General features: G+C 40.8%; 1 protein-coding gene across 6 annotated transcripts in view; it reads left to right on the plus strand.

The window, feature by feature from the left end:
* Positions 1-26,804, plus strand: part of HECW1 (HECT, C2 and WW domain containing E3 ubiquitin protein ligase 1) — a 429,509-nt gene that overhangs the window by 307,213 nt on the left and 95,492 nt on the right. For 5 of the 6 annotated variants that reach the window (XM_086697032.1, XM_086697036.1, XM_086697033.1 and 2 more), the window contains 5 exons: positions 11,175-11,317; positions 13,308-13,408; positions 14,949-16,289; positions 21,359-21,460; positions 25,991-26,141. In XM_086697032.1, coding sequence (XP_086553158.1) covers positions 11,175-11,317; positions 13,308-13,408; positions 14,949-16,289; positions 21,359-21,460; positions 25,991-26,141 — 1,838 coding nt within the window. The remainder of the gene's footprint in view (positions 1-11,174; positions 11,318-13,307; positions 13,409-14,948; positions 16,290-21,358; positions 21,461-25,990; positions 26,142-26,804) is intronic. The other variant, XM_086697035.1, reaches the window with a different exon arrangement.

Consider the following 26,804-nt stretch of genomic DNA (forward strand, 5'->3'; position numbering starts at 1 on the left):
GTAATATATAATCATATACACATTACATATTTACATGCACACACATACAGATCTTGCTTCCCACCGACCAAACCATGAGTAAATCTTGGCCTAACTTTGCCATAGCAGTGCCTGCAAATAAAATTAATAATATTCTATTATGAAACTTAAGATTCTTAGAGCTTCATATAGAGATGGTTGAAGCCCTGCCAAGATCCGGTTCATTTGCTCTTATAAGAAATAGAAACTTCCTGTATATCACAAATTTGTAAGAGCAGCCCTTATTATTCAAAACAGCTAGATTCCCTGCAATTACAGGGCTCATGTCCCAGCAGGATTGTCTCTGGCACTCCCTTCCTAGCACAGAGTCAAGCCACACATCGCTTAGAGGGGCAGGTCTTCTCCTACACCCAGACTCCAAGGGCACCACTTTTTAGTATAAAACAGTGTGTTGCTAATGAGAGAAAAAAAAAGTTTCTCTTGATTCAATTATTGCTCTACTAATGAATTTGTTTTTCTATCCTTGACTTTAGGCAGCCTTGTTTTTGAGAGCCATTTTTAAACTCAATGAACAGTGCCACCTGGATTGAAAGCCATGTACTATGCAAGGCTCCAAGGAAGAGTAGCTGCCCAGTTTGCATGCTCCATTTACTTCTTTCCTGCTTTCCTTCTCCTTGGAGAACTTTTGCATGGGAAGCAGCAGACCTAGTCCATTTAACTTTCATTAGCAATGAACAATGGTGTTGGCTGGATGGTACCAGGCAGCCTCTTGTGAACAGAACTGGTGTCTTATTTCCCCTTTATGCCCCACTGCAATAGAGGAGAAGCAAAACTGGGTGCCCTTGTAACTGACCTATTTCACATAACAGTTAGGACCACTCTTACTCCCACATCACCAGTTATATAATCTTGGCTTCTAGTTGGTGTTCCTGCCTTACTCCTGAATATCTTCCTACCTCTTCAAAAGCAACATCACCTGAATTAACCATCCCTACTAATTTTCAGTTCTCAACCTTTCCTGACTTGCATAAGTTTATAAATGAGTCACTATACTTCTGCTGTATCAGACTGGGGTCATCTTTTCTCATACCCCTCCCTAAGCATCCAAGTGAAAATACTTTCCAGATCATGTTGAACATATCTCTTAAATTTCCCACAACTGTTTACTCATTTTTTATTATAGTTCCACCCTCACATTGATATCTGTATCATCTTAGCTACATTGAGGCAATAATAAGTCCCATTACTTACTCAGCCATGGCCAATAGAGACATTTCTACCTGTGGTACTATCTTCCCTTTCTACCCAAGACCTGCTATTAGTATGGTTGATCATGGTCCATGAATGACCTATTAGAGATACTATTTTCCTCAATCTCCTTGGTCTTTTTGACCTTCACTTCCATTCATCAGCAACCATCAACTCCAATATTTATACCCTAGATCTTGTTAAAATGTCACAAGCTCTTACAGTCAACTGTCCTTGCATATGCAACCCTCTATTTCCATCATTCTGTTCCCTGATTACTTTGGGACATTCAGTCACTCATCCCCTTTCTTCATTCCTAGCTATTAGCCCTCCCACATGTCCTCATTCTTGGGAATCCAATCTTAGGAATTTGTGGCTTCTTTCTCTCTTACATGCCACAGCTCTCACTGGCCACCCTCTCCTCCTTCCCTGCCAGGCTTCCTCCCCATATCTTACTTGCCTCACCTGATCTGCCCGCCTACAGGTCTGACCTATGTATAGGCCACCTCCTCAGCCCTACCTCATTTCTCAAATGCAGACCCTAGTATGTCTCATTTGCATGATTCAGATCCTTTAGTTGTTCCCTGATGCCTTTGGGATAAATCCCAGCTCTAGACAGGAAGCTGTTCATGATTTGGATCCTACTTCTCTATCCAGTTTTAACAAGATCCCCCCTAGGGCCTAGATGCAGTGAACCACCCTCAGTCCCCAGAGGGACCTGTGAATTCTGTGAATTTCAATCCCTTGCCCATGGCACTCTCTCTCCCTGGAATGTTCTTCCCACATCTTCTTCAACTGGCAGTTGTCTGTCTGCTTATCTGTTAAGTCTCAGTTAAGACATCGCATCCTCTGAGAAGTCCTCTCTACCTGTCTATCAGGCTCCTCCCCACCTTTATGGATCCTCTCTGTATTCCTCCATCTGGATGAGCCTTTTCAGACCTTCACTAAAAGTACTTCCTGTCTTACGGTTGTCTACTTACAGCATAAATACTGTGACTGTTAAGGTAAAAGATCTATGGCCCCAAACACTTAAGGGTAGTGGCTGTGCCACCAGTACCCAGCTCAGAGCCAGTGCTCAACAAGTGTTTGTGAGTGTATAATGTTCCCCTTCTTCTGAGTCATTGGTTCCTTTATTAGCGACATTTAACTTCTGCCTCAATTGCCCATTATGGAACTGCTGCCAGTTTATATAATTGCCAACTAAATATTCCCTGTAGTTAGCTACTCTTTTTTTCAATAAGTTCAATTCATGGAGGTTCTTTTTATAAAAAAAAAAAATTGCCTCTTTTTATGAAGCAAGATGGAACATAATAAATTATGTTATTTCTATAAATGGCCTATTGAGTAATGGTGCAACCAAAATAAATTCCCTCACATATTGCAACACCAGTCTTAACATCTCTCTGGAAAACTGAATATGGCCTACATCAGTGGTTCTCAACAATGGTGATTTTGTCCCTCAGGGGATGTTGGGCAATTTCTGGACACATTTTTGGTTGTCACAACTTGGGAAGTATTACTGACATCTACCGAGTAGAGACGCACTATCATCCACTGCTATTGTTAAGAATGCCAAGACAAAAAAAAAAAAAAAAAAAAAAAAAATATATATATATATATATATATATTAAACTGGGGATTGAAGAATAGGTTATAAATCATTGGGCTAAATATTTAAGTCACAGAAAAAGATCTAGATTAGATCGAAGGAGAAGTTCCCAACAATGAGATTATTGGAAGTTAAAATGGATCATTATTGAGAGAACTATGGCTCTTCACCCTGGGTGCACAGCAAAATAACCTGGGAAGCTAGAAACACTACCAGGACCCAGCTCCATTCCCAAGGGAATCTAATTTAATTAGTCACGAATGGGATCCAGTCATGGGTATTTTTGTGAAAGCTCCCCTGATTATGCTGAGGAGAACCAGGGTTGAGTACCAATGGCTCAAAACAGAAATAAGAATCCCAACAACCTGTGCTCAAGCAAAAAGTAAACTTTTTGTTTGAAAGTTTACTTTTATGTGAAGTTTCCTTTTAACCAAAAGGAAACTTGATGCTCTAGGAATACTGCATGTATCACTCCAGCTCATGCCCAGGCATTGGGCCTTGGACAGCTTTATTTCTGCCCTTGTTGACCAAGTGTAAGAGATCTGACCCTTGGTGCCTAAAGTACAGCCAAGAAAGAGAATCCGCTGCTCTAATGGAAAGGTAACCTATGGAACTTTACTATCTGACCCTGGAGACACCTTTGTTTAGGATAGTCTCATGTTTATGCAGACATAAGAAGCCATTTATGTATTGGTTGGTCCATGCATGTGCTCACAACTCTCTAGGAAGCTTCCCAGGTATAATCTGAAACTGGCCCCCATAGGCAGAGGGCAGAGAGAGAGGAGGAAAGAGGCTTGTCAGGCCAGGTTAGTAGTTGGCAGTTTTAAAAATAGCAAAGGGAACTTACATATGAGGCGTGCTTTGGGCAGCAGCAAGACAAGTAGATCCCCATGCCACCCTCCAAATCTTAAAAGCTCATAAAGAGGTTTTAACTGGGTTCAGTCACATGTTCCAGGAAGATATTTTCAACATCACATCACCATCTCAAGCCTATGTCCTTGGAGCAGGCTCTGGGAGTGAGAAAGGCAAGCCGAACCCACATTTCAAGGACAGGGTGGGGGTGAGGAGCCTCTGAACATCTGGGTACAGCTCACAGGTCATTTGTGGTCTTTTTGATCACATTCCCCAACACTGTTACAGTTGTTCTTAGACGCTCATGAACAAAAAGATGAAGTGGCCAGAATTTAAACCCTAAGAATGTTCAGGATTGGCTCCTTCATTTGCCACATTGGTTATATTTCACAGGTGAACTGGGATTAAAAAAAAAAAAAAAAAGATAAAATTCCCAAAACAGGGCTTGGATCAATAGTGCATCTTTTCCAAAGATCTTTTGCAGATACATTTCATAGATTTCTCTTTTGTCCCAGAACCATGCCATTTCTCTGAATAGAATGACAGAGGGGACATTAGTTATAGGAAAATTGTAGCTTTTGTCTGTACTGTAGGCATTTGAACCAGGCCATATAGATTACTACAAACAGCTGTAGAATTAGTGGTTGTTAAGCAACAGCTGAAATGAGGTAGTTAATTTGAAAAAAGTACAATAATTAGAAAGTCAAAAAGAGAAGGAAGTAGCACAGAGAGTTACTGACTTAGGATGGCTGGACTTAATTTTTTGACTTCATGATGGTGTGAAAAGTGATATCCATTCAGTAGAGACCATACTACAAATTTTTTATTTTGATCTCTTCTTGGGCTAGCAATACATGTGTGATACTCTCTTGTGATGCTTGGCTTATCTAGTGATGCTCCCAGTCAGCCACACGATCGTGAGGGTCAACAACCAGAATACTTTGCAACCACTCTGTTTTCACTTTCAGTACAGCATCCAATATTATATGAGGCATTCAACATTTCATTATAAAAAAGGTTTGTGTTAGATGATTTTGCCCAACTGTAGGCTGAGGTAAGTGTTTTGAACGTGTGTAAGGCAGGCTAGGCTAAGCTACTGATGTTCAGTAGGCTAGATATACTGAATGTATTTTCGACTTATGATATCTTTAACTTACAATGGGTTTATTGGGATGTAACTCCATCATAAGTAGAATCTGTAGTGGATGTGGCAGGTGGAATCTGGATAGGGCAGAAATGGAAGGAAAGAAGACATTTTGGGGTGCCTGGGTGGCTCAGTTGGTTAGGCATCTGACTTTGGCTCAGGTCATGATCTCATGGCTTGTGAGTTCGAGCCTCACATCGAGCTCTCTGTTGTCAGCGCAGACCCTGCTTCACATCCTTTGTATCCCTCTCTCTCTGTCCCTCCCCTACTCACGCTCGCTCTCTCTCTCAAAACTAAACATTAAAAAAAAGAGTATAGTTGAATCTAACATGGCGTGGGTCTTTTTTTCCCATTCATTCTACAATTGAAGATGCTGAGCTTCAGAGAGGTTATGAATGAGACTCAAGAAGTTGGATGTGCAGAGCTAGAAATATAAGCCAAGTCCATCTCACTCCAAAGGTTCTTCAGGGTCTTCACATAAAGGCCAGGTCAGAAGAAGCAGCCAGGCTAAACAGCCCATCCATACTGTCAGTGCAGAACCCAACGTGGGGCTCAAACTCATGAACCATGAGGTCATGAACTGAGCCGAAACCAAGAGTTGGATACTTAACCGACTGAGGCACCCAGGCACCCCTGCTCACTGGTTCTTAAAAGAACCTCACATAGCTGCGGGTTTACATGGACTCCAATAACCATGGCATAGAAGTAAAGGCCTAGTGGGGAGAGCTTGATGCCTGGGTGGAGGGTTGGATACATGGAGAGGCTGAGAAGGAAGTCCCTATGGAGGGAGGAGAGAACACAGGCATTGCCCCCAAATTTCAGAGTGAGTTTTGCTAAGCTGACTTCAGTGTCCTGTGCAGGCTGCTATAATCAGAAATACTCATTTTAATAAAGGTGATTACATTTTCCATTATGAAAATAACACATGCTCATTATACAAGATGTGGAAAATAAAGAGGGGGAAACAATCCTTCTTGGTAAGACAATTGCTATTAAAATTGATTGATTGTAATTCTTTCTAGTTTTTTTATTCATATAATTCATATTCTTGTGATCATGAATTAAATGTTTCCTGCTCTTATCACTTAGAATTGTAAAACAAGCATTTTCTATCTTTCATTTAACATGTTATAATATTATTATAAATTACTGTACTTTACAAAATTATAAACTATTCTATCATATGCATTTACTACAATGTACCTAACCTATTGTTGAGCATTTAGGTAAGGATATTTATTACTGTACACTTTAGAATGGAGTTACTGGATCAAAGATACAGAAGTTTTGAGGACCTGAGACAGTTAGGGGGGCTGGATTCTTGCTTAGATAGGCCTTTTTAAAGGAGTGCCTATTCCTAGATTGATCCTCAAGCTTAGCCTGTCCATAAATTCTGTTCTGTTAGTATCAGGAATGATTGGTTCTTAGGAATTGTATAGAAGTGAACTAAACTCATGTATAATGGAAATTTGAAGCACAGCATGGAGGTATGGAAGTCATTAGTGCTGTTTGCCAAATAATTCTCCACCTGCAGACACACCATAGGATTGTCTCCTGCTGAGACATGAGTCTAGTCCTGATGAGGAGTGGGGTTTGCAAGAGAATGCTTATTTGCTGGAGGAAGACACTCCAGAGTTCTCTTTTCTCCACTGTGGCTGGCAACTTTTGAGGGGATGTCTGCTCCATCACCCTGGCTTCTTGAATAACTAATGAGCAGAGGCCTCTGCCAGCCCTCAGTGGCAGAGTGAGCTAGGAACAAAACTTTACCATCAAAAGTCACTGAAACTCGGAATTTGGTTGTTAATGCAGCACACCGTAACCCATCATCACCGTACAAAGGAGATTTTAACATTAGCACGCTTAACATATGTAATCTCTGTAATTAGAAATCAACTAAAGTTAAAAGATTCCTATTAGAAATGAATCACAATAAAAAGAAATAATTATATATTTCAGCTGTTACACAGCCCTTGCTTAAGAGTACTGTGATGTTCAGTGTCATTAACACTCTCTTCCCCAGATAGTCTGAGCTGGGCAATGCCAACATGTACCTCCCTCTCCTTTCCTACACTTTATTTTTATTTTTATGTTTTTACTTATCAAGTTTTATTTTAATTCCAGTGTGATTAATATACAGTATTATATTAGTTTCCAGTGTACAAGATAGTGATTCAACAATTCCATAGATCACCCTGTACTCATCAGGACAAGTGCACTCCTTATCTCCATCACCTATTTCACCCATCCCCCCACCCACCTCCCTTCTGGTAACCATCAGTTTGTTCTCTACAGTGCAGAGTCTGTTTCATGGTTTGTCTCTCTCTTTCTCTCTCTTTTTTCCCCTTTGCTCATTTGTTTTGTTTCTTAAATGCCACATGTGAGTGAAATCGCATGGTATTTGTCTTTCTAGGACGTACTTCATGTAACATTACTTTCTCTAGCTCCATCCACATTGTTGTAAATGGCAAGGATTTCATTCATTTTTATGGCTGAATAATATCCCATTATTCCATGAATGAATATATATATATATATATATATATATATATATATATATGCCACATCTTCTTTATCCATTCATCTAGCAATGGACACATGGACTGCTTCCATAATTTGGCTATTGTAAATGATGAAGCAATAAACATAGGGGTCATATATCCTTTTGAATTAGTTTTTTTTTTTTAATTTTTTGGGTAAATACACAGTAGTGCCATTACTGGATTGTAGGGAAGTTCTATTTTTAATTTTTTGAGGAACATCCATGCTGTTTTCTACAGTGGCTTCACCAGTTTACATTCCCACCAGTAGTATACAAGGGTTCCTTTTTCTCCAAACCTCATCAACATTTGTTGTTTCTTGTGTTGTTCATTTTAGAAATTCTGATAGGTGTGAGGTGATATCTCATTAAGTTTTGATTTGCATTTCCCTGATGATGAGTAGTTTTGAGCATCTTTTCATGTGTCTGGATGTCTTCTTTGGAGAAATGCCTGCTCATATTTTCTGCCCATTTTTAAACTGGACAATTTGTTTTTGGGGTGTTGAATTTTAAAAGTTCTTTATGTATTTTGGATACTAACCCTTTATCGGATGTGTCATTGGCAAATATCTTCTTCCATTCCATAGGCTGCCTTTTAGTTTTATTGACTATTTCCTTTACTGTACAGCAGCTTTTTATTTTGATGTAGTCTCAATAGTTTATTTTTGCTTTTATTTCCCTTGCCTCAGGAGATACATCTAGAAAATTTTTGCTATACCTGATGTCAGAGAAATTACTGCCTATGCTCTATTCTAGGATTTTTGTGGTTTTAGTTCTCACATTTAGGTCTTTTATCCATTTATGAATTTATTTTTGTGTATGGTGTAAGAAAATGGTCCAGTTTGATTCTTTTGCATGTTTCTGTCCAGTTTTCACAATATCATTTGTTGAAGAGACTATCTTTTTTCCATTGCATATTCTTTCCTCCCTTGTCAAGATTAATTGACCATATAATTGTGGGTTTATTTCTGGATTTTCTATTCTGCTCCATTGATCTATGTGTCTATTTTTGTGCCAGTACCATGTTGTTTTGATTATTAAAGCTTTGTAGTATGACATGAAGTCTGGAGGTAGTTTTTCTCCAGTTTTGCTTTCCTAAGATTGCTTTCACTATTCAAGGTCTTTTGTGATTCAATACAAATTTTAGGATTGTTTGTTCCAGTTCTGTGAAAAATGCTAGTATTTTGATAGGCATTGCATTAACTCTGTAGCTTGCTTTGGGTAATAGAGACATTTTAACAATATTTGTTCTTCTAACCCATGAGCATGGAATGTCTTTCCATTTCTTTGTGCCTTTTTCAATTTCTTTCATCAGTGTTTTACAGTTTTTAGACTTTCACCTCTTTGGCTAAGTCTTTTCCTAGGTATTTTATTATTTTTGTTATAATTGTAAATGGGATTGTTTTCTTAACTTCTCTTTCTACAGCTTCATTATTAGTGTATAGAGATGTAACAGATTTATGTACATTGATTTTGTATCCTGTGACTTTACTGAATTCATTTATCAGTTCTAGCAGTGTTTTGGTGGAATCTTTCGGTTTTTCTATATAGAATGCCATGTCATCAGGAGATAGTGAAAATTTTACCTCTTCCTTACCAACATGGATGCCTTTTATTTCTTTTTGTTGTGTGATTGCTGTGGCTAGAACTGACAGTACTATGTTAAATAATGGTGGTAAGAGTAGACATCCTTGTCTTGATCCTGACCTTAGGGGAAAAGCTGTCAGTTGTTCTCCACTGAGTATGATGTTCACTGTGGGTTTTCATATAAAGCCTTTATTACGTTGAAGTATGTTCCCTGTAAACCTACTCTGTTGAGGGCTTGTATCATGAATGGATGTACTTTGTCAAATGTTTTTTCTGCACTATTGAAATGATCATATGGTTTTTTATCCTTTCTCTTATTGATGTGAAGTATCATGCTGATTGCTTTGTGAATATTGAACCACCTTTGCATCCCAGGAATAAATCCCACTTGATTGTCCTGAATGATTTTTTTAATGTATTGTGGAATTCAGTTTGCTAGTATATTCTTGAGGATTTTTGCTCTATGTTCATCAGGAATATTGGCCTGTACTTCTGTTTATTTGTTGTATCTTTATCTGGTTTTGGTATTAGGGTAATGCTGACCTCATAGAATAAATTTGGAAGTTTTCCTTCCTCTTCTGTTTTTTAGAATAGTTTGAGAATAATTGATATCAACTCTTCTTTAAATGTTTGATAGAATTCCTTTATGAAGCCATCTGGTCCTGGACTTTTCTTTGTCGGGAGTTTTTGATTAGTGATTCAATTTCCTTGAATTGGTCTGTTTAAATTTTTTGTTTCTTCCTGCTCCAGTTTTGGTAGGTTATATGTTTCTAGGAATTTATCCATTTCTTCTAGGCTGTCCAATTTGTTGGCATAAAATTTTCATAATATGCTCTTATAATTGTTTATATGATATTAGGTGTTATTTCTCCTCTCTCATTTGTGATTTTGTTTATTTGAGTTCTCTCTGTCTCTCTCTATCTCTCTGTCTCTGTCTCTCTCTCTCTCTCTTTCTCTCTCTCTCATGAGTTTAGCTAGAGGTTTATCAATTTTATTGGTTTTTTTTCCAAAAAAACAACTCCTGGTTTCATTGGTCTGTTCTATTGGTTTTTTTTTTTGTATCTATATCATTTCTTTCTGCTCTAGTCTTTATTGTTTCCTTCCTTCTGGTGGGTTTGGGTTTTGTTTGTTCTTCTTTTTCTGGCTCCTTTAGGTATAAGGTTAGGTTGTTTATTCCTTTTCTATACTCTCATTGCTGGCCATGCCAACTCCTGATAGTCACAATCTTCTTTAATTGTTGTTGCCTTTATTTTAAAAGTCATAAGGTATGCTACTTTAAAAATGAACAATTTAGAATCAAATGAAAAAGGTCTGCTTTCTGTCCTCCCTACTAGCCTACCTCCTTGGGTTGAGTTTGGAGTAAACCCATCCAGGCATTTTCTTTGCAGTTCCAAGTACAAATGAAATCCCACTCTTCATATTCTTAACATCTTGCTTTTTTACTTTGTTTTTCAATTATCTATTCATGTTGGTGCATATTTACATGTTTCTTTTGAATGAGAGCAGAGTTATCAATTTCAAAGATTTAATATCCTTAATTTAACTGGTTTCCTGTTGATAGACATTTTTGGCCTTTCCAGTCTTTTGCTACTATTAATGCTCCAGTGAACATCCTTATAAAATGTATAATTTGCACACTTGTGCAAATTAATTCAGAGGGAAAATTCCAGAATTAGAATTCTGAGTTGCAGGGAATTTGCAGCTTAAACGTCGATAAATATTGTCGATTCCCGTCCCAAAGGTTGAATCAATTGAATGGGATTGTACATCAATACAGTGTGAGAGTTCTCTTTCCACTCTCAAGAATGCAAGGTACTTCAAATATTTTAAATCTCTGCCATTATAATCATTAAAAAAGGGTATTGTGTTACGGTTTAAAGTGCATTTCCTTAATAATAGGTGAGTTTGTGCTTGTTCTTTCTTTAAATATGTTAATACCTTTAGTATAGTGAGCCTTAAGTGGACTCTTTCTCCTTAAGGTGAGTTGTTTTTATTATTTGAATCTCAGAGAATAGCCTTATTTTTAAGCATTGAAGAAGTACCTCAATATTACTGTTATTCATTTACTGAATAAATAGGGCTCACAGCATTTCTAAGACCTTGATATATATATTGCCACTGGGATGTTTTATAATGACTTCATCCAAGGCAGATGGGCTGGGAATTGGCCAGCCCTTGCACCTCTCAGTTAATTGATGTGACATATAATTTCATTGCAGCAATTCAGCTTTGTGTCCTTGCCCACTGATGTACTGGAAATTGAGGTGAAAGACAAGTTTGCTAAGAGCCGCCCCATCATCAAGCGCTTCTTGGGAAAGCTGTCGATGCCCGTTCAAAGACTCCTGGAGAGACACGCCATAGGGTAAACCTGTGACTGAGACCTCACTATCACTAAGGCTTCAGTGAGCAGACGAAGGGAGGCCTGCAAGCTGCAATAATATAGCCTCATGGTGGTATTGAATCTCTTTGGCTTCTCCCATTAATTCTGTTGCTCAAGCCACAACATTCAATTAAACAAACCCTTACCTTTCCCCTTTTCTGTACCACTGGTTACTTACACAAGAGAGCAGAAAATCCTAAGACAATATTGAAATAAGCCCTTAATGAGGCATTTTTCTAGACAGGTAGAAATTAAAAATTTGTTTTACCATGAAGAATATTATTTCTGCTTGTGGGATTTAATCATTTGAGATGTTTGTATTACAAGATCAAATGCTAGGTTACTAGAGTAGAGAGACTTAGAAAATGCTGGGTAGTATGTATGGAATTTTAAAAGCACGAATTGTCATGGGCAACTGCAATTATGTTACTCGCAGAATTCAGTTGTATATAAGAATGTTTCTGTATCTTTTACATTCATCTCCACTCATGATTCTCATTAAAGTGAACTCTTACAGGTAAAATATTTATATATAATATGTGTTTCCTTAGTTAACAGCTACTCTATTTGAAAACACTGGGTATGGCTCTCTGGCCATAAATGTACGCTATGCTATACAATGTAATCCTTAGAAGGATATCAAAGGAATGAGGAGAATTTACAGAATTTCCAAGTGTCTTCAATTAAAGCTTTTTGGATTTTCAGGACTTTGGAATCACTAATGATTATCATGGAGACACTTAATTAGAACCACGTGTACAGCTGTATGCATATAGACATGCCATTAACTCTCAAGCCAAAGGTAGAGACATTTATGGAGCTACAACCATGTGTCAAACACAGGGTTTGCACTTTCCATTTATGGAAATCCTCACAGGATTAAACAAGCAAACAAATGTACATAAAGAATGCAAAGCAGTCCCTGGTACATAGAGACTAAACTGCTCTAAACTGTTCATTTTTTTTAAATAGAATATTACATGATTTTTAAAATAAAGGCAACTCAGAAGGCTCCCTCAATTCCTTTGCCTGTAACACCCCAGCCCGTCAATGGCTCTCTGCTTGCCCTGAAGTCCTATAAACAGACCAGGGTGGAGTTTCAAGGTCTATATATGGGGCCGTGATGTTGGTGTAGTTGGACACCAGCCTACAAGTTTTGCTTCGGTCCATCCTGCAGCAGGCCACCTTCTGAAGCACTCCACAGCTCCTCACATGGAGGAGGTTACTCCAGTAACCATGATGGCATATTTTGTTAGACATTATATATATGTACCGCAAGATATGTATCTGTTGCTGGCGATGTCCATTATTAAGGGCATATTTGGGAAATATCAGCCTGCACAGGAAAAGCAGGCAAAGATACCCATCTTTTTTGTTGTTATTGTTGTCTTTTGGGGGGCTTCTTTTGGCTTAGAACACAGGTTGGCAGGTAACTTTCTGTTAAGGGCCAGGTAGTAAATATTTTAGGTTTTGTAGACCATATAGTCTCTGACTACTCAATCTGCCATTGTAGCATGAAAGCAGCCCCAGATGATGAGTAAACTAATAAGCATGGCTGCATTCCAATAACGCTTTTATTTGGGGAACTGAAATTGGAATTTCATACAATTTTCATGTGTCACAAAATATTACTCTTCTTTTGCTTTTTTTCCCAACCATTTTAAAATGTAAAAAACTCATGGCTTTATAAAAATAGATGGTGGGCCAAATTTGGCCCCTGGGCTGTAGTTTGCTGACTTCTGCTTTACAATATCCAAGAGGGATTTCCTTGAAGTTTTACATTGTTGTTGAGCAGATGTAATTTCCCATCTTTACCTTAAGACCATTTCCTATGTACCTGAGAGGATCATCACCTCCTATTAGCAGGGCCTCCCTGGGCTTGTCTACTTCACCCACTGGCATAGAAACCATGCTGTAGAATCTTTAAGGAGAGGTATTGACCAGATCTGTAATGGTGCTTATTTCCTTCTAGGGATAGGGTGGTCAGCTATACACTTGGCCGCAGGCTTCCAACAGATCATGTGAGTGGACAGCTGCAATTCCGATTTGAGATCACTTCTTCCATCCACCCAGGTATTTTTGGCATGAATTCATGTCTTGTCCTAGCAGAGGGTCAGTGTGTTCCTTTCTCTAAAATACAATAACCGTGGTTCTCTCCAGACATGTCCTAGGTTTTGTGGTTCTCTCTCTTCTCCATTTGAGGCCCAGAAGCCAGTGATCTGTTCTGGAAACCAGATTGCTGTCCCCTTGATTGAGAGGCTCCTCTTCATTCTGGTGACCCAAAGGTAGAGGGTTAGACAGTGGAGTGGGAATTGACAATGAGGCCAACGTGGGTATGGAGCCATGTCTGATTTATCATTTTACTTCCAGCACCCACATAGGAGGTGCTCAATAGATACTTAATCATTACACACATGAATGAATGAATGGATGAGAAAATGAATGAATGTGATACATGTCATATTATTGAAAAACTATTATTATCCAATGGATTTATCACAATGAAAAACATAAGTTGGACAGAAAATTTCAGAATCATCCAGTGTCCAGTTTTTCAAGCCAAAACACATTTCCAAATAAGAATGATGAGATGCCTCCTAATTCCACTTTAGCTCTTCTCCTGAACTCCCATACTAAGTGTAGATCATGCTGAGAATTAGCCAGTCCTTCTGGGCCACATTTACGAGTTGCTGTTAAAGCTAATGAGGCTTTGAAAACTCAGGGTCTGGAGTTTATCACTGCCCGCTCATTAAAGTCCTGTTGTACTTGTCTATGCCCAATATATAATGCAGATTGGAAGAAAACATGCTGACTGTTTGGTCCTTTCACTCAGCCTTTTCTTCATCCTGAGAATAAAATTGACTCTTCCCTCACTGTAGCAAAAAAGAGGGCCTATGGCTCACCAAGAGAGATCATTCCTCTTGAATGAGTCAATTGCACTAGTGCTTTTGAAATGGGAAGTTCACACTGAGCTGGGGATCCAATAGATAAAGCACCTGGGAGGAAGGAGAACTAAACAGTGATTGCTGCTCCTTAAACGGTTGCTTGATGTGGAGACTTGTTTATTTTCCATTGCAATAACCTGCAAATATTGGAGGCCTCCGGGTCTGAGCTACCGAAGGACTGTGGTTGCTCCCATCAACTAGCCATTTTCTTCTCTGTAGTTGCTAAAAACCCAGCTTTCCCATTCTGCCACCTGGTGGACCCAGCCAGAGGAAACACTCTGAGCAAGTATTAACCTTACTGCCATGCGCAAGACCCTCTAACCCCACCACGGCTTCTCCGCAGTCTTCCGCCAAGCCAACATTGTTGAGCACCCGCTATGTGCCGGGAACTGGGTAGTTCTAGGCTTTGGATATTTTAACCAAAACTATGAATTCCCTGGAAACAGAATTCTGAAATATATCATGACAGCAAATTGTCATTAACAGAAGAAGCCCTTACAGATTTTTTTAGCAGAGCTTTGGCCTATGAGAAATCTTCATCCACCCTACATCCAATATCCTCACGCAGAAATCCCTTAGGATGGCTTACATGGCCGGCAGAGTACACTAATACACTAACCCCACAATGCGCTCTTGTGGAAGAAATGACATTTTCTTCTCGCCCGCAGATGATGAGGAGATGTCCCTCAGCGCCGAGCCTGAGTCCGCGGACATTCAGGACAGCCCCATGAACAGCCTGTTGGCCAGCAGCCGTGGGGAGCCTCCCGGCGAGGCACCGGAGCTCCCCAGGGGCTCCAAGCCCGAGCCGCCGAGCCAGGGCAGCGCCGGGGACGCTGCCGGGAACGGGAGCCTGGAGCTGGCCGAGCCGGTTGAGGAAGCGGCAGGTACCAACGAGGCAGGAGACGACGGCGCGGGCTCTGTGGGACCTGACGGGGCTGGGGAGCTTCTGGGCCCGGGGCGTGAGGACGCCGAGCCCGCCCTGAGTGCGGAAGAACTGGCGGAGCGGCTGGAGCTGGGTGGGGAGGTGCCCCCACCGGGGCTGCTGGAGGACAGCGAAGGCCCGGGCGGCACCGGGGAGCCCGAGGCAGAGGAAGAGGCCACAGAGAGCCGGGCGGGGGGAGAGGAGGAGAAGGAGCAGGCGGAGGAGGAGGAGGAGGGCGACGTGTCCGCCCTGGGGCAGGGGGAGGACAGGCTGCAGCTGCGGGCCTCGGTGAAGAGGAAAAGCAGGCCGTGCTCCTTGCCGGTGTCCGAGCTGGAGACGGTGATCGCGTCCGCCTGCGGAGACCCCGAGACCCCGCGGACACACTACATCCGCATCCACACCCTGCTGCACAGCATGCCCTCCGCCCAGGGCGGCGGCGCCGCGAGCGACGACGGCGCCGAGGAGGAGGCCACCCTCCAGGACGCCTCGGAGAAGGACGGGCTCAGCGAGGTGGACACGCTAGCTGCCGCGCCGCCTCCCCTCGAAGAGGATGGGGAGGAACTCGAGGGGGCTACTCCAGGCACGGCGACCCCCGGCCACTCCGGCCTGACCAACGGCCTGGGCCCGGACGGCGACACGCTCCCCAGCACAGGGAGTGAGAGCGACTCGAGTCCCCGGCAGGGTGGGGACCACAGCTGCGAGGGCTGTGACACGTCCTGCTGCAGCCCCTCCTGCTACAGCTCCTCGTGCTACAGCACGTCCTGCTACAGCAGCTCCTGCTACAGCGCCTCCTGCTATAGCCCCTCCTGTTACAACGGCAGCAGGTTCGCCAGCCACACCCGCTTCTCCTCCGTGGACAGCGCCAAGATCTCTGAGAGCACCGTCTTCTCGTCGCAAGACGATGAGGAGGAGGAGAACAGTGCGTTTGAATCTGTGCCCGACTCGGTACAGAGCCCAGAGCTGGACCCGGAGTCGGCAAATGGCGCCGGGCCGTGGCACGACGAGCTGGCCGCCCCCGCCGCCAGCGTGGCAAGAACCGTGGAAGGTCTGGAATCCCCCGTGGCAGGGCCAAGCAATCGGAGAGAAGGTTAGACCTCAAACCTGATCAGAGTGAGAATAGGACCAGCAGGGGGACACAGGTCTCACCAACATGGTTTAAAAACAAGTGAGAGGATCAGCCTCCAGTGGGGTTGCTGGGGCAATGTACGCCTGTCCTGTACATGTATGTGTGCATGCGTATATGTGTATGTAAGTATTCGTGACTGTGAAGAGCAGACATCCACCACCTCTCAGGTAGACACCAAGAATCACAACTAGCACACTCATGTGAGTGTGCACTTGTATGTGTGCATCTGTTTTAACTAATCGTTAGAACTGGTTAGTGTACATGTTACCTTTCTAGTTTTGACAGTGACCAGAGCACCAACAGGAGTATCTCATGATATAAGCAGAAAATATTCATCAACATTCAGTGGATAATGTATAAATACCTGCTCACTTCCCAAAACATACTGAAGATTAGCAATAAATGTTAATATAAATTGAAAGAACATTGATTTTACCTCTGCTTTAGAATTTAACTTAGCTTGTGTACATATGGATATGTATAGCTTACATATATTTGTCATTATTTCTGTCTGCTCAGTTCTCGTTATTGTTGGTTTTGTTTTTTTGTTTTGTTTTTGTTTTGTTTTTTTACTATTATTCAATCCAAAAACAAAAACAGTTCACCCATTTCTCTCACCCCCACTCCCCCCGGCAACCATCAATCTGTTCCCTGTTCTCTTGAAAAACTACAAGACAGTAATGAAAGAAATTGATGAAGACACAAATAAATGGAAAGGTATTCCATACTGATGGATTGGATGAATCGATATTGTTAAAATGTCCATGCTACCCAAAGCAGTATTATTGCAAGATTGCAAGATTCCATGCAATCCCTATCAAAATTCTGATGGCATTTTTCACGAAAATAGAACAAACAACCCTATAATTTATATGGAACCATGAAAGACCCCAAATAGCCAAAGCAATCTTGAGAAAGAAGAACAAAGCTGGAGGCATCATGTTCTCTGATTTCAAACTACATTACAAAGCTATCGTAATTAATTACGGTTTTGTTTTTTGTTGTTTTTTGTTAGTTTTGTTTTGTTTTGGCTATTTTGGCTAATGGAAGGAAAAATAATAGGAATTCGTAAATTGCTTTGTTTCAAGTGGGATTCTAACCTAAAAGCTGCCACCTTCAGGTTTAAAATGTATTCAGTATTTTAACTCAAGATGTTTCTTTTTAGTCATGCCTGTGGAATCGTATGTAAAATTAACTCACATTTCTTTATTCAGAATTGGGAACCATTTTCCAGTCAAGTGACAGTGACATGGGGGAAATAATTCAAAGGGCACAAAATAATATGAAATAATTCAGTTGTTTTAAGAGCAAAAAATATAGATTCTGCTATCTTTCTGTTCTACTGTTTATATTAGCTTCCAAACAAAGGTGGTGGTATTGTCTCTAGATTGTAAGCTCATCAAGGGCCAGAACTGTATTTTCTTTATGTTTCATTCTTAGCACCTACACAAATTCCTGACACCTATAAATTTTTATAGCAACCAAAGTGAGCACAAAAATTCATCCTGAGTATTTAGCAATGCCCAATTCTACATTTCAGAAAGTGGTACATGGGCTAAGAAGTGCGAGGAGACTGGAAAAGAAAGAGAAACACAGAGAGGAAACCATAGTGGCATAGAATAGGAAAAGGCACAATTGAAAACGGGACAGACAATTCCTTTCTTTAATGTGGATGTTTTGAGTCCCTTTGTTCTGGGCCAGATGCTATGTGCTGAGCACAGGGAGATGGATCAGTGTCAGAACGTGTGAAAGGTGCTCAGTAATTATTAACAATTAAAAATAAGTATAGTATAAGGAGATTTGAGGATACACACATAAAGGGGGCAACTAGGAGCTGGCAGGGATATTTTAGTCCAGAGGTCGGCAAACTTTTTTTATAAAGGGCCAGACAGTAAGTATTTCAGGCTTTGTAGATCAAGAGATAAAATTAAGCAACTCTTCTCACCAAAGGCTACTCTTTTTTTTTTTTTTTTTTTTAACAGTTTTACCTAGCTCAGAGCCATATAAAAACAAGGCCAGATTCGTAGTTTGTCAACCTGCTGCAGCCTATGGTATATATTTTGACTGCTGCGTTGGGAGACAACCCACATATGATTAGTTGAAAATTGGCTCAGTAAACAATTGCCTTCATATATAAAGGCATTATGAAAACAAAAACAAAACAAAACAAAACGCTGCCCATGCCTTTGAGGGACTAACAGCCCAATGGGGGAAAACTCCTCTTTAACAGAAAGGACAGGAAAGCATTTCAGAGACCTAGTGGAAGTCTTTGCAGGGAAATTTTCTAAAGACATTTCTGAATTCCTGAATTCTGCAGACTATAAACTCAGAAGAGGTTAAGAAGCACCTACAGGCTTCACTCAGGTGGTTGCAAGGGGCAATCCGAAGATTCCTGAGACTGTCAATCTCACGAAGGCTGGGCATATGTTGGCGCGTGACTTCTTCACAGCCCATCTTCTCCCCTGTCAGCAGTGAGCCCCTGAGCTACCTGTGTCAGTGATGCGGCTCCGTCCCTCACTGGCACATGCTCTGAGAAAGCAGGGCTTCACCACAACCCACCCGATATTTGCACAAGAATCTTCTTCCACAAGAATCACTGGTGCCCCCTTACTGTGACTTCTAAGATTGCAAATTCTTTCAGTTAACTTAGCAAAGGTAGACTTACCATACCCATGCCCACAAAACTGCATCTGCAGCAATTTGGGGAAGATGTGTTCTGTATCTATTTTTTGCTTTTTTTCCCCCCTCTGCGAAAACCTCCTTTTTAACCTCAACATAAAATACTTTTTTAAAAAGCTGTCCGCAGATCGAATGAAAAGAGCAATATAAAGTTGTGATTTGAGCTCGGGCCCTGGAGTCAGGCCTCCTGGGTTTAATTCAGCCCCGCCACTTTCTGGCTGTGATACCCAAGCCGAGTTACCTGAGTGCTCTATGCCCTTGTCTGAAATGGGTGCAGAGGTAGAATCTATTTCAAAATGTTGTGGGAAGGATTAAATGAGATAATACATATGAAGCGCTTGACTCTCGTTGAGTGAGGGTTCTTCCAAGCAGATAAGCAGTGAGGCTAACTTTTTAAGTGGAGTATGTTTCCTTCTCAGGGATTCTAGCAGCTCTGAACACTTGCTTTGTGTTTGAGGCAAGGGTGAGTGAGTGGAGCCGTGGCCTCTGCAGAACAGAATCGCTTGCTTCTTTCGTGCGCTCCATCCATTCAGTAGGCTGAGCTGCGCCCGTCACATCATTGCATTTGCTTGGGTTTCACGAGCAGGCGGGGTCAGCTCCATTAACCCCAGCGAGCGGCAATATTATGTTTCCACTAGCTTGGAGGAGTAATTAACCTGATTGGTTGAATTAATTACAAGAGGTAAGTTTGTTGTTCTTTTTAAGAAACCAAATTGAAAATGCAGCAGCTGGTGACATAACAACTGTGCCATTGCTTTTTAGTTTCTGACACGAAACACCTACAACGACAAACATGAGTGTGAGATCCACTAAAAACAGAACCCCTATCTGAAGCAGGAGTCAGTTCATAGGAGCTGTGCACTGAGACTCCACCCCAGGATTTGAGTCACATACCAAAGTTTGCACAAGAAACCATGCTATATACTTAACATTTAAAAGGATCCGTTGTTCCTGAATACATCTCTGTTTTTGCTTTACAGTTAGCTCTAGGAATCAAACTGCTAAATTCAACCTGCCTAACTTCCTTCCTAATTAATTTCATCAGTTTTATGGATCCAGAATGAGAAGAAATTACCGTCCTTTCCATGTATGGACATTCTAGGAAGTTTTTGAAATGTGAGATCCCATAAAGATCTTAACCACCGGTTTTCAGTTTCTACCCTTTTTGACTCAAGGGATAATGGAACACGTGATATTTCCATCAGCCATGGAGGGCAGAGGAAGGAGAAGGCCTGACCTTTGTCCTCTGGCTAATAGGGGCTATTTTGAGAGAGCCATGAGCGTGTGAGCTGGAGGGATACCAGTCTGAATGGGGGCTGTCTCGTGACCCTTCTAGCTCTCCAAAGGTCAAGAGCAATTGCCTCTGATAATATGCCCCAAACAGCTGGTGATTTGGCCTGCCTTCCACATAGCCACTCTCATGCAGTATTACCAGGACCTGAGGACGTCATGAGATAGGAACATCATTTTAGGACATTGTTCAGTCTATTACAAGTGTGAATGACAATAATATCAGCTATGTCTATAATAATCGAGGCATGCATTCTGTGGATATGTCTACTTCTAAAATCTCTCCATGTCCGTCTTTCTTCCTTCTATCCCACTTCTGTGTTTCAAGTTTTCCTGTCTCAGTCTTCCTGCCTCTTATCTACTTCCTTCGTCTCTTGTCCTTTTCTCTTTCCAGAGCACCCTGACTTGTCTGGTTTTTCCTCAAGATAATCTGGAACAATCACAAGGTTCCATACCTGCTTGACTCCCCACCCCAGCCCCTACGCTCCCATACTACAGGAATATGCCTTCTTGGCCCACCAGTTTCTCAGCCCCATCTTGGAAAGGCACCATCTAAGAATCTCATTCCAAAAACAAAACCTGAAAAACAGCATCTTAGCAGCCCTGTGATGAAACCGATCCAGATAAGGACCTATGGTTTTACACTGGCTCACCGAGTTTTATGGGACCTTAGAAATGCCACACTTCCCTCAGACAGGCCTGTTTCTTTAGCTGGGCTAGAGTCAGGCTCTGCTCACTTTCTTTTGTGTCCCTGTCTGATGCCACCTTCCCATCAAAGAAAAGTCAGGTGGTTATAGAATCAGACCCTGATCCCCACATATTGGTCTGTGTGGTACAGATCATAGTCATGAAGTGTTTATTTTCTTTGGGGTTTGAAACAAAAAAGTGCCCTCTACTCCCTCTCTCATGAATGACTGTAAATGTAGCAAACTGACATAAAAAACAGATTGCCCATCCTGGGATTTTTTTTTCTTGTACTAGTTTGTTTTACGGTCATGCGTTTTTGATGGCGTTGCTGCAGCAATGAGTGAATCTGAATGTCTTGACTATCTTGTCCGTAGGTGAATGTCCTATACTCCATAATTCCCAGCCAGTAAGCCAGCTTCCTTCCTTGAGGCCTGAACATCATCACTACCCAACAATCGATGAGCCTCTTCCACCAAGTAAGCTTTAGTTTTTAAAATCTATGTCTTAATTCTTCCTATCAAGTCTAAACAGGTCAGTATGAACTTGTATGTACACATCCAAACTCTTCCCCAACTCCATACTTCACACTGTGATCAAAAATCAATATGGCACCTACTACTATAAAAATGGGGCATTTTTGACTAATGATTTCAGTATGTGGTCTTGAAGAGATAACCCAGTATTTTCAGTGCCCCCTCACCTTCTGAAACAGAGAGTATTTCTTTACAAGACTTGACTAGTCCTTGCAAACTGTACCTGACCTTTAAGTCCTAAATTCTACTATTTCATATTTAAAAGTTCACAGGTCAAAATAGAATAATTCTGTTGTTCTCCATTGGACCTATTATGCCACAGGCACCTCCACATAATAAAACATTCCACCCAGCAGAATGAAAGAACTTGCGTTTTCCTTACTATTAACTTCCATCAATAGGAGACAGTCTCAAATTTCTTCTGTAGTTCTTAGGGGTTTCCAGAAAAAAATATATGCGTATTATCTTTAGGGATGGTATTCCACATCATTTTCTGGTAACTGCAAAACTGCAAAACTAAGAAAAAATGCCTATTCCCTGATGCATCGATTCTTGATAATGTGATATATTTTGCATTTGCACCATTCTTGTCCTATTCAGTTGTAATTTATCACTGACAAAGCAATAAATACCTTGAATATGTAAACATTTAAAAGAACACTGTATTTGTTTTGGGGGGGGGTCAAGGCAAACATTATGTTCTTTAACTTTTTATAACTGATTTCTTTATTTATACATTGATTTATGGATAGTCCACAAAAGACTAGTAAAATTTCAGTGTCTATACTTTCTACTTAGCACTTATGTAAAAATATCTATAACATGTTCTCTCCAGTGAAGGAACACTTTCCCCACAATAAATAACCTATCAATGCATATATGCATGAATTGACTTCCAATCCATGCAAGAGTAATAACTAGTTATGTACACAAACCTTGTAAATAATTGAATGTAAGTATATTTCAGAGAATTGCTTTATACAAGCTGCTTTCAATAATGAAAACAAGTTCATAGATTTCAATTCTCTGTTCATGCAACCCTGAAAAATATTACAGAAGCTGATAGTGAAGCCTTACAACAGAATTTTCTAGGTAATCTCATATGGTACATGGATGACTTCATTACTGATATTCATTCAACAAATATTCATTAAATGCTCACTCTGTGTGAAATACTATGTTAGGCAAACAAAACAGACCAAAGATCCCTGCCCTCATGGAGCTTATAGTCTAGCCTGACAGAGACCTATGAATAATAAGAAGAGTGAATGAGGCAATAGTATAACATGTTAGATGGTAATAAGTGCTATGGCAGAGCATGAGCAGAGCATGCTAAGGGGAATTTGGAGTATATGGTGGTGGCTGGTTTGCCATTTTAAATAGGGTGGTCAGGTAGGCTTCATTGAGAGGCAACATTTGAAGCTAGCCTTAGAGGAGGTAAGAGGGTTATCCTTGGGGAGGAAAAGCTTTCTGAGAAAAGAGAACTGCCTGCCTGGTACGTTTGAGGAACAGCATGGAGACAGTGTGTCTGGAATGGATTTAGGAAGGAAGAAAGCAGTGGCTGATAAGGTCAGGGAGATATCAGGGACTGGATCACAGAGGGCCTTGTAGATCACTTAAAAGCTTCGGCTTTTACTCTGAATAAAAGGGGAACATTGTAGATGTAGAGAAAAGGAATGACATTCTCTGACTTAGGTTTCTATGGTTGCTCTGTTGGCGTTAAATTTGGAAGAGGAAGGACAGAAGCATGAGACCCAACATAAGGTTATCACTGTGGCCCACGTGAGAGGCAGTGGTGGCTTAGGCCCAGGTGGGAGCAGTGGAGGTGGTGAGGACTGGTCAAGTTCTAGACATATGTTTTGTAGGTAGATTTGTTGACAGATGTGATGTGATGTGTGAGGCAAAGATAGGAATCAAGAATGACCTCAAAAATTTTAACCTAGAAGGATGGAGTTGCCCTCAACTGACATGGGAATGGAAGGCTGATGATAGAGCATGTTTGGGTGGGAACGATCTGAAGTGTGGTTTTGATCAAGTTATACTGGAGATGTTATCCAGGTAGTGATGTCAAGAAGGCAATTGGATATGTGGCTGAAGTTCAAGGGAAAGGTCTAGACTACAAACATGGTATTGCATTTGTTAAAGTAAAAAGAAAAAAAAAGGGGGGAGGAACAGTTTCACAGGCTTTTGTTAGTATAATAACTAAAAATGATACATTATTAGGCTCTACATTGTTCCTAGACTTCTTGGAAAAAATATACTTCTGTATCTTATAGGTCTTTCAGTCACAAATGAATGACCCTAACTTGCCCCACCATCATGAAGGTAATCACTGGCAGAAATCTATTTACACAATACAGTCCTAAATCCATCAGGACATGCTGAGGCCTGAAATTCTGTCTTTCTTTACACAATATGTGAAAGTAAATTCTTTACAAAGCAATCCAGAAAATACACTTATAATCTATAAGTGCACTTAGCTATTACTTTCTGAATATTTTTAAGAACTTAGCACTATGCATTTACAATTAGCACTATTTGTTGTTTAATATATTGACAGGATGGCCTGTCCACCTGGCTTGCCATCCTTTTCCATGAGAGATTTGGAAATATGGAAATTTGTACAGTGAAATTGTTATTACCACTGCACTATTCTCTAATGTTTTCCCTAGCAAATTTTTGAGACTTGAGCCATGTCTTTGAAGGAATCCTTCCTTTACTATAGGAACCTGGAGGGCGGAGGCATTAGTTTCTCAGCAGTGTGTCCAGGGGACCTGGCATGGTGTCACTCCTAGAGAGTGTTGGGAGGAGTGTGTTTAATTGAACTAGAGACCACAATACTCTTCAAAGATTAATGTTCATTCTTTGTTGGAAGACAGTCATGTTGAATTCAAGAAAAAAAGTGTCCAATTGCTACTAATTTGGGAATCACTGAAATTCCAACATTACCTAGTAGTTACACATATGCACAATTTCATCAGTGAGCTAATTAACATTTACAACTAACAGTTGAGCTGGATTATATAGTAAGCAATTTCAATCAACACCTCCTAGAATATAGTTATACAATCTGACTGCATTTTCCTTCAGTTTGTCTTAGATAAGGTAAATTTGGTGTTTTCTGGTATTTTGGTTTTCATTGGGCATTATCTGACAATTCCTCAGGTAAATGTCAGACATAAGCCACAATCTTCACAAACAGATGTACCATGCACATGTAATACCAAAATTAAACCAAATACATTGATTTTTTTTCCTTAAGAAAATTGAGAGTTGCTATGTCATTACCTGAATAATCATTTTTCAATAGAATTGTTAATATCTGACCTACTCCCAAAAGCTATTGCTTTTTTCACTCAAAAAGCTGAATAGTTTCCCTCCATTTGCAGCCATTTTTGCTTTTTCTTCTTTAATCAAATGCATTTTTCAGCATAACTTTATCATGAAGCTGTTATTTCCAGCACGTTTTCACATGTGGACTCCAAAAGCTTTGCCCATTGCTGTACAGCAGACATTGCTCTTGTGTGTGAAGCTCAGATATGTATGTATTATTTCCAGCTCTCCCAGTTTCGAGGACTTTTCCACCCACCCACACACCCCCCCTTATGTATTATGTAGTGTATCATCCATGCTTCTACCTTTTAGTCTGTTGGTTTTGAAATCTGAGAAGTAAAGGAATTTATCTTAGTCTTGGGCTCCCTCTGCTGTTTGCCATGGTTATTTATCAACAAAGAGGTATTTAAGCGCTTGATGTGTGTTAATAGTTGTTATTGGTTTTGTTTTGTTTTGTTTTGTTTTGTCAAGAGATATTTGGCAGCCACAGGTGGGTTGAATATACACTGTGAACCTACAACTTGTCAAAAGGATGGTTTGAAGGGATCAAATCCGTCCATTCTTCCTCTCAAGAGGAATGGCAATCAATCAAGGTTGCTAAGTATTGAATAGAGGTCCTCTGAAGTTTCAGGTACAGTATCTTAGAACTGTAGTTAAAGGTGGTTTGAACGTGAGGGCCATCATTCCCTCAGCCACTAGTTGCTGTCCCTCAGATTTAGCAAAAAAAGGATTCTCCAGCATCAGACTGTGCACTCTCAGTGCAAGATGCTTCCAGTGTTCCAGCTGTAAGTTGAGTAGCCAACAAGATTGACATGATGGAAATTGTTAAAGGAAGAAATAAAGTAAATATCAGCCTTTCTCTTTAGAAAATGTTAGACTTTTTAACACAGGTCATATTTGAGGAAACAGTTACTGTTTAAAATGGCCCAGCAGAGAGGCTGAGTCCAGTAGGCTCTCTTTTGGAATGCCAATTCAGTACCAGTACCTCAGAAGTCAGGGCAGGTGCTGTGAGCAGTGTCTGGCCTTCAGCCAGTAACCAATAGGGAGTTCTACCCACAGAAGACCCGGAAGTGGTATCTGTTTCACATGAATCAATAGTTTGTCCTTGATTTTTATTTTTGCCTTTTTATTACACACTAGACTGGGAAGCTCGCATTGACAGCCACGGGCGGGTCTTTTATGTGGACCACGTGAACCGCACGACCACCTGGCAGCGGCCGACAGCAGCAGCCACCCCCGACGGGATGCGGAGATCGGGGTCCATCCAGCAGATGGAGCAACTCAACAGGCGGTTGGTGATCAGCATGCAGTGAGCCCCTGTGAAGCACTGGGAAAGGAGAGTGGCAGCCAGAGAAACCCCCTCTTACACTTTTCTGCTCAGATTGTATGAGGAGACTGGGAAGTAATTATGTATCTTAAGAAAACCATTTACAGTAGGTACTTGGGAAGCTAGACTCAGAATTTGGTGGCAGGAGCCAAGCTAAAGTCTGAATGCCATTTAAGCATAGACAATCCTCTGAACTTCTTGATGGCACATGCTTGAAACGAGGTGTTCTTAAACCAACAGCCCCCAGAACGCCCGCCCCCTGCCCAGTATTTTCTGAGGGTGCCCCTATTCCATGAACCCTCCAGAAATTGTATGCAAAATTATATATGGATGCACATTTTTCTGTCCGACTGGTCCATATGAGACTCTCAAAAGGGTCCAGAACTCAAACAGCTGAAAGCATGCCAAGGATGGTTCCATAGAATATTAAAAGCTGCCTGGAGACAAAAAAAAAAAACCCTGTTATAAATCACTCACTGTATTCATGTTTGCCCTGGTCTCCTAATTGCTATATACTCAGAAATAGTAATTCCTAAAAAGCTTTCATCTTAGAAAAAGAAATCTTTCAAAACAGTTTTTGAGAATTGTTTTGTCTAAAAGCTAGACCCTTACTTAACTTGTAAAGAT

The sequence above is a fragment of the Puma concolor genome, chromosome A2 (genome assembly GCF_028749965.1).
Source record: "Puma concolor isolate L17-30 chromosome A2, mPumCon1.1.hap2, whole genome shotgun sequence".
NCBI classification, from domain to species: domain Eukaryota; kingdom Metazoa; phylum Chordata; class Mammalia; order Carnivora; family Felidae; genus Puma; species Puma concolor.